This window comes from Thamnophis elegans, chromosome 12, assembly GCF_009769535.1.
Source record: "Thamnophis elegans isolate rThaEle1 chromosome 12, rThaEle1.pri, whole genome shotgun sequence".
Taxonomy (NCBI): domain Eukaryota; kingdom Metazoa; phylum Chordata; class Lepidosauria; order Squamata; family Colubridae; genus Thamnophis; species Thamnophis elegans.
The window spans coordinates 11368331-11376839 of record NC_045552.1 but is presented as its reverse complement, the minus strand read 5'-3'; the positions used below and the strand labels follow the sequence as shown (position 1 = coordinate 11376839).

Here is an 8509-nt window from a genome sequence, read left to right as displayed (position 1 = left end):
ATGTTGAGCTGGCCACGCCCACCCTGGCCACATCCTTGACCCCCAGATTTCAAACACTATCCTGATGTGGCCCCCAATGAAATCGAGTTTGACACCCCTGACTTAGCAGCTGCATTCCCAGAAAAGGCTGAGCTTAGGGTGAACTTTGAGGATCTCCCGATGTCTCCTTCTGCATCTCACAATTCCAGCTAATTGTCCCCCCCCCCCCAATATATTGCATGTATCTTGAAAAGTATTTTCGGTGAACACAGAATGTGGCAACTGCTTTCGTGTGCACCGTTTGTTAAGTCAATTCTTGCCTGACAACCTTTTGCAGGATTGTAACACCTGGAAACCCTGGTTTCTTAACCTCCAGATCATCGGCAAGTAGGAATGTCATATTGTGGCTTGCTTGTTCCCCTGATCGTCTACTTTATCCTGGAGGTGAACAAAGGTGAGAACATTCAGCGAAAAGAACCCAGCAGAAGGATGGGGCACTATTCTATCTTTCGGTCCCAATAAGAGACGTAGAGGAAGCCTTTGTACCTGGCTATAACATTCAAGGGGAACAGAAAATGCAGTACAGCTTGTTTCAATTGATTGATATTTTGTATGTGAAAACACTGCATGGAGGAGTCCTGGGTGCTCTCTGAACTTGGTTGTTTTCTTGAAGACATTTCATTGCCCAAATTAGGTAACATCATCAGACGCGGTGGCTCAGTGGTTTAGACGCTGAGCTTGTCGATCAGAAAGGTCGGCAGTTCGGCGGTTTGAATCCCTAGTGCTGAGTAATGGAGTGAGCTCCCGTTACTTGTCCCTGCTTCTGCCAACCTAGCAGTTCGAAAGCATGTAAAAATACAAGTAGAAAAATAGGGCCCTCCTTTGGTGGGAAGGTAACAGCATCCCATGCGCCTTCAGTGTTTAGTCATGCCGGCCACATGACCATGGAGACGTCTTCGGACAGCGCTGGCTTTTCAGCTTTGAATAGCAATAGCAATAGCAGTAGACTTATATACCGCTTCATAGGGCTTTCAGCCCTCTCTAAGCGGTTTACAGAGAGTCAGCATATTGCCCCCAACAATCTGGGTCCTCATTTTACCCACCTCGGAAGGATGGAAGGCTGAGTCAACCCTGAGCCGGTGAGATTTGAACCGCTGAACTGCTGATCTAGCAGTAGCCTGCAGTGCTGCATTTAACCACTGCGCCACCTTGGCGCAGTGATGAACACCCCCCTCTAGAGTTGGGAAAAACTAGCACATATGTGAGAGGGGAACTTTTACCTTTACATATAACTATACAGATGTGGTAAATCCATGCAGTTTATTCTGTGATATTTTCAGGTGGTTTGCTTTCTAGGATTGATAGAGAGCGACTGGCCCAAGGTCACTCAGCTGGCCTAATGTGGAACTAGAACTCATTGTCTCCCACTTAATCTAGTCCATTTCCTTTAATCACTACGTCAAACTGACTACCAGAGTGAGTGCCTATGGCAGATAATATTACTTAAAAGGATAAGCAAAGGAGCAAAATGTAAATCTGCATCGGGCAGGCGTGCTTTGCCTGTCTCCAATTTTTTGATCTTTCTCCAGCAGATCAGATAGCAGTAGGTAGAAGTGTGACACAGCTGACAGAGCAAAAGAATAATGTTTGAATGTAGGCTTTTACCCCTCTCCTCCAATCTTCTCCTTCTTTCTCTCTAAGCAGACTTTCTCAGCTTTTCCAAATTAAACATCCTTACACAGTTTGTGTTGAGCTCGGAACAGAATTGGCTGACTTTGAACAAGCAACTCAACTGCTGGGATTTTTTTAAAATAAATTTTATTAATTATTTTTATCGTTTACAGTTGCGAGGGCCTAATAAACATTGTTTAAGCAGTACTTTTTCATGTGGCTGTTGATAAAAATAGGATTGCCAACATGATCGCCAACATCCCATGACGAATATGGCACAAGAAGAAGAATAAACATTGTGTTGTCTGGATAGTTAATTTACTTAACAATATAGATTATATTCTTAATTTCCACCCCCTTTCCCCACAACCACTGGTAAAATAAGCTCCATGTTTGATAATATTCTGTGTCTTCTTTCTGTTTAATTTTCAATGTATGTCTATCCATTCCTGCACAATCTAGTATCTTCCTAATTATCTCTTCATCTCATGGTGTTTCTTCATTTTTCCAATATTGTGCGAATATAATCCTTGCTGCTGTTAGGACATGTAATATTAAATATATATTTTACTGATCATGTTTTTCTGATATTACCTCTATATAAAAATGGCTGTGTGTATGTGTTTGCGTGTGTGTGTTCCAGCATAACTCTGGAACGCCTTGAGCAATTTCAACCAAACTTAGTACATAGATTATTTATTCTCTGGAGAAAAATGCTGTGGGGTGTAAGACATCCCTGACACACCTCGAGGTGTGTGTTCTGTTAAGGTGCAGTCTGTTGTGCCTTTAAATGGCTTCTACTGTACAGCGCAGTGGAGTTGCCATGGTAACAGCTTCACAGTATTCTACGAGGGGGCTCCTTCTGGTAACAGGGAAAATCCAACATTAGAAATTAAGTTTGGTCCGGACATTTCCCCCTATAAATAAATACCCGGGCAATGCCAGGTTATCGGCTAGTGCCTAATAAAAACAGTTCAGGTTTAAAATCTATTTGTTTCCCCATCATCTTCAACTGCTGATATCCCTCCATGTTTTGGGCCTGTTTTGGCCCATGTTTTCGTAGGTTGCCAAGCAGAGATGCTTCAACAGGTTTTCCGTGTGGAGCCAGAGAATGTCACCATTCCCGAAGGGGAGACAGCCATGCTGAAGTGTGAGGTGGAGAACCCCTCTGGCACCGTGCAATGGGTGAAGGATGGGCTTTTACTGGGCCCCAACTGGAACATCCCTCGGTTCCCCCGTTACAGCATGACAGGTGACACAAGCAAAGGTGAGATCTTTGGAGAAATACGAACTGGCTTCAAACAGAAGTTCCCACTAGGCTGGAAAGTTCCTGTACTGTGCTGGAGGCTGAGAGGGCCAAAGTGGGACAGCATTGCCTTTCCAGGGTAAATCAGCTTGGAATCACCATCAGATGTGCCATTTGTACTTCATTGTAAAGCTACATTGAGAGAATCTTGGAAGTCTGAAAGAACAAATCTCCTCCCCCCTTGTTGTGGCCCACCAGTGGCCAGCAGATTCATACAGTGAGGAGTTTGGGGAGGAACATGGGCCAGTCCTGGAGTTTGGGGAAGGCTTTGACGAGGGCTCTGCATCGGAGGCAGAGATGGGGCCAGAGCCATCTGACAATTATCAGCTGCCTTCAGAGTCAGACATCAGTGAGGCAGATGAACAGCTGGAGCCTGTTCCCGATGTGCACATGCACAGAGTTGCCAGATGAAGGGAACAGCTAGGGAACAAGGGTCGACTTGGGAATAAGGCCACAGCAAAACACCCTCTCAGTGAACCGGTAGCAAATCAGTTAGGAACCCACCACTGGGTTTATTATTATTTTTGGCTGCTGTATCCTTCTATATTTTGTGTTTCGTTTTTTTTAAAGTTCACTTTAGTGTACATTTTTAAATGTATTTTAAACCTGTGAACCTTTGAGCATGGATCATAGGCAATACACACTTGAGAGATTTTTTACTTGACAAGGGTGTACAACCTTAATCCTGGAGGCCGATTGTGACTTATCCAAAGCTTTGCTGAACCCCTCAGAGTCCTCTTAATCATTGCTTAATTGGGCCACCGACTGTGGCAGCAGTCATGAGTAACTAGGTTCTGGTGGGGGCACCCCAATGCCATTAATCAAGGCAACCTAACAAAAAATGAAAGCCATTCTGACTTTGTGCTTACAGCCCAACTGGAAGCTGAACTCTCTCTCTCTAAGCAACATTCAAAACCATTTGGGGATCCTCAGCTGGTCCTAAGCCAGAATGTAAACTCCGTTCAGAAGTGCTGTTCTCAAGTCCTACTCACTGGGCTTTGATCAAGCCATCGCAGCCCTTCTCTTGACTTCCTTGACTCTCCCTGCAGATCAGTGCTGGGTTTCAAAAATTGTTTGAACCTACTCTGTGGGTGTGGCCTCCTTTGTGGGAGTGGCTTGCCACCCATGTGACCGGATATGAAGTTGCCGACGACACTTGTCAGAACCACCTTAAATTACCTCACACACAGCACTGGCCTGCATAAGAATATGATGTAAACTTGTTTTTTAAAAGGCATCTTTGATTTGCGTTAAAACAACTTCAACACACGCAATGTTCTGATTGCACCACAAACGCAGTAGTCATCCTTACCTTTCACAGAGGCACTGAGTTTTATAAATATGAGCATGATAGTGTAGAATAATCATATCCAAGGACCAGTGGTGGGTTTCAAAAATTTTTGGAACCTCTTCTGTAGGTGTGGCCTGCTTTCCGGGTCCACTGATAGAACCTCTTCTAACCGGTTCGGTAGATTTGACGAACCGGTTCTACCGAATAGGTGCAAACTGGTAGGTACCCACCTCTGCTGCAGATAGCCTCAACTTGAAAGCCCTTGTAAAGCAAACTTTGCCCAGTTTCCCACTACTTTGGTGAAAAAGAATTTCAAAGAAGACAGATGGGGGAAGTGAGAAAAGGTTGGGAAGACTTTCCTAAGCTTTACTTCAGAAGTTATGAACATGGGAAAATAATTGGCCGATTTGCTTTTGAACTGAGCAAATGAGTCCCAGTATTGCAATCCATTATTTCGGAGACACGACTAATGTTCTTAGGCCCCATACCTCCCGTTCGAGATACGTTTTGCCTCACTTACTTCACAGGAGGATGGGTTAGAAGTAAGATGCCCCGTTGTGATTGGAGAGAAATCTGCCCCAAGGTTATGTGGGCAGAGTTAGGCTAGGATGTAACTCATGAATAGAATTAATATGAACCAAATGCAGCTATCTTTTATTTTTTTGCTTGTGTCTTGTTGCTTTAGGGATATACAACCTGCAAGTCATAAAGAGCCAATTGGAAGATGATGCCTTCTATGAATGCCAGGTTGGGCCCACAGAAAAAAGCACTGGCATAATTTCCCATAGAGTGCAACTGACAGTGCTTGGTAAGTATAGCTGGAGTCATGCTGCCTTAGGAAGATCTCTGGAACTCAACTTTGATTATAGCAGTGCTGCCAAACTGGATTTCTTCGAGAGCCGGATCAGCATTGTAGTTCTCCTCTGTGGGCCAGCGGGGGTAAGGGGGTGGGGAGGAAGGAAGATGGGATGGTTGCCTCCTGCAGCACCCCGCTGGTCAAAAGAGCCAAGGTGGAGCAGTGGTTAGGATGCAGGCCACTTCAGCTGACTGTTATCTGCAGTTCAGCAGTTCTAATCTCACCGGCTCAAGGTTGACTCAGCCTTCCATCCTTCCGAGGTGGGTGAAATGAGGACCCAAACTGTGGGGGCGATATGCTGACTCTGTAAACCGCTTAGAGAGGGCTGAAAGCCCTATGAAGCGGTATATAAGTCTAACTGCTATTGCTAACTGCTATTGCTAAAATGGAACATGTGGTGGCTCCCTCCCCACTCCGTTTTTGGCCTGGATGACCTCCTGCAGCAAAGGCCTCCACACGGCCCATTTTTGGCTGGCAGAGTGCTGCTGGAGGTTGGGGAGATTGAAAATGGGCCACGCAGGGGCCCATTTTGGCCAGCAGAGGCACCGAAGGCCAGTCCTCTGATATTTCCAGCCGAGCCCCGCAGGCCAAATTTCAGCACCTCTTGGGCTGGATTCGGCCTGTGGGCCTTGAGTTTGACATCCCTGGATGATAGGAACCATTGTTAATATGAGAAATAAAGAGAAACCACAGTCACTTCTACTCAGAACAATGGGTTTAACCAGATCAATCACGAATCACATGCTATGCTATGGTTTGTTTCAACTGAGGTTAGTTTTTGCAACTTGGTTTGTTGTGCAGGACATCCGTCTAATTTATGGATCATTCAATGTCACGAAAAGGTTGGTTAATTCAGTGAGTGGGTACATTTGTGGGGCATCTTCAGAGGGCATCTAAGGAACTTTGGTATCTCTGCTGTCCTATTTCAATGAGTATTACAGTGTCCTCTGTAACAGAAATCATTTCAGCACAACGGACAGTTCAATATATCACCTTCTCCTTCTCAATCTCCTCCAGAAAATATTCAAATCTTATGCATCATTAATTGGAGGGATATTTTTAGATGAGCAGAGGAGGTGGAGCTGAAAAGCCCTACTCAGAATGAGCAGTCAATAGTCTGCAGGAAAACTTTTTTTGAAAGAAAAAAAAAACAAATTGCCTCGGACTCCACTTAGGATGACATCACACACTCCTTTTGGGTAGGAGACAAATGAAGTAGACATGTGAAATTCCTGACGGGCTTAGCACACCTTCTTCACATTACGCTCACCTACCCTTTAGTTGGAATCAATCCAAACATGACCTCATGGTTGGGCCTTTGCTGCCAAAAGAAATGATTTAAAATGCGCAACCGCCACTGCCAAAAGGTTGCGTGTCTCTCCTTTAATCTAATCGACCCTAACCTAATTTAACCTTTATTAACTCTTCTGGGTTTCTCCAGGAATGTGATTTGTAGGAATGCCCCATGAAATAGGGCAGAAAACCCCTTTCTTCTTCGACCCAATGCAGCTAGAAACTCACAAGCTATGTTAGAAAAACTGTAGCTTCAAAGATAGCAGAGGTCAAAAACGGCTAACCGTTTTTGAGCGACCCCCACCTGCGCATGCACGAGTGACCCTCACCATGCATGCACGAGAGACCCCCATACAGGTTGTGGGTGTGAGAATTTTCACTCTCCCCAGCAGTGGTGGGTTTCAAAAATTGTTCGCACCTACTCTGTGGGTGTGGCCTCCTTTGTGGGAGTGGCTTGCCACCCATGTGACCAGATGGGAGTGGCTTGCCGCCCATGTGACCGGATATGAAGATGCCGACGACACTTGTCAGAACCACCTTAAATTACCTCACACACAACACTGGCACGCATAAGAATATGATGTAAACTTGTTTTTTAAAAGGCATCTTTGGTTTGCGTTAAAACAACTTCAACACACGCAATGTTCTGATTGCACCACAAACGCAGTAGTCATCCTTACCTTTCACAGAGGCCCTGAGTTTTATAAATATGAGCATGATAGTGTAGAATAATCACATCCAAGGACCAGTGGTGGGTTTCAAAATTTTTTGGAACCTCTTCTGTAGGTGTGGCCTGCTTTCCGGGTCCACTGGTGGAACCTCTTCTAACCGGTTTGGTAGATTTGACAAACTGGTTCTACCGAATAGGTGCGAACTGGTAGGAACCCACCTCTGCTCCCCAGGCTCCGGAGGCTTTCCTGAAGCCTGGGGAGGGCGAAAACAGCCCTCTGGAAGTTTGGGAATAAACTTCTGGTTGCGCCGTTGGGCTTGTTTTTCACCCTCTCTAGGCTCCGGAGGCTTTCCTGAAGCCTGGGGAGGGCGAAAACAGCCTCCCCCAACCCTCCGGAAGGCCAAAAATTAGCTGGCTGGTACACTCATGCTGAGCGCTGCCAAGGGCTGCCATGTTGGCATATATGGCTCTGCGTGACACGTGGCATGCGTGCCATAGGTTTGCCATCACGGGCAGAGGAGGTAGTCTTTAGCACGCAACCATTCATTTAGCAACTGTTCTTTTTTTAAAAAAAACATTTTTTATTAGATTATAGAATAAAATATAAAAATATGAAAGCAAGTAATAGGACACAGTAGGGAGGAAAAGGGGGAGGAAAAGTCATGGGGGAGAGGAAGAAAAGGAAAAAAAAGACATCGACTTCCGACTCTCTCTGTTGCAGTAGAATAAAATACTAACATGGAACCTCGACTTTTTACTGTTCCAAAACAATATAAACCAGCCATTTCTATAACATCAATCGGTAAAACTCAAAATCAACGTTTCGGTTTTTTGTCCACCTCAAGCACAAAGTCCAGACGTGGTTTCCATGCAGTGGTGGGATTCAAATAATTGAACAACCGGTTTTCTGTCCTAATGACCAGCTGGGTAGGCGGGGCTTGGTGGTCATGTGTCTGGGTGGGTGTGGCCAACTCAATGTCACTCACGTCAATGGGCGCTTCACCTTAGCTGTTGCAATGTAATAAGGGTTAACCGGAGAGGCAGTTTCTGTAAGCAGGGCAATAAAGATTAGGCTAGAAAGAACAGCAGAATGTTTCCTTCCTGCCTTCCTTACAGGATTAGCCCTGTAAAGTGGAAAAAACCAAAATAAGATTTCTTCCAACAACCGGTTCTCCGAACTGCTTAGAAAGTTAACAATTGGTTCTCCCAAGTAGGTGCGAACTGGCTGAATCCCACCACTGTTTCCATGTAGCAATAAAAGTACTTGCATTCTTTTCTTTAACCAAAACAGTCGATTTAGCCATCACTCCCATCCCCTTCAACTTCTGTAGTCTTGCTGCCATCAACATATATAAGATCCAGGTGCCATTTTTTTTTTCTAATTCTCTTTCCATTAAATCCAGAAGAAAAGTTTCTGATTTCATCTTTATCTTCATTTTAAGG

General features: G+C 44.9%; 1 protein-coding gene across 1 annotated transcript in view; it reads left to right on the top strand.

Moving 5' to 3' along the window:
• Window positions 1-372: 372 nt before the first annotated feature.
• NPHS1 (NPHS1 adhesion molecule, nephrin) overlaps window positions 373-8509 on the top strand; it is a 53668-nt gene continuing 45531 nt past the window's right edge. Inside the window, exons 1-3 of the mRNA XM_032227730.1 lie at window positions 373-433; window positions 2714-2917; window positions 4933-5055. Coding sequence (XP_032083621.1) covers window positions 373-433; window positions 2714-2917; window positions 4933-5055 — 388 coding nt within the window. The remainder of the gene's footprint in view (window positions 434-2713; window positions 2918-4932; window positions 5056-8509) is intronic.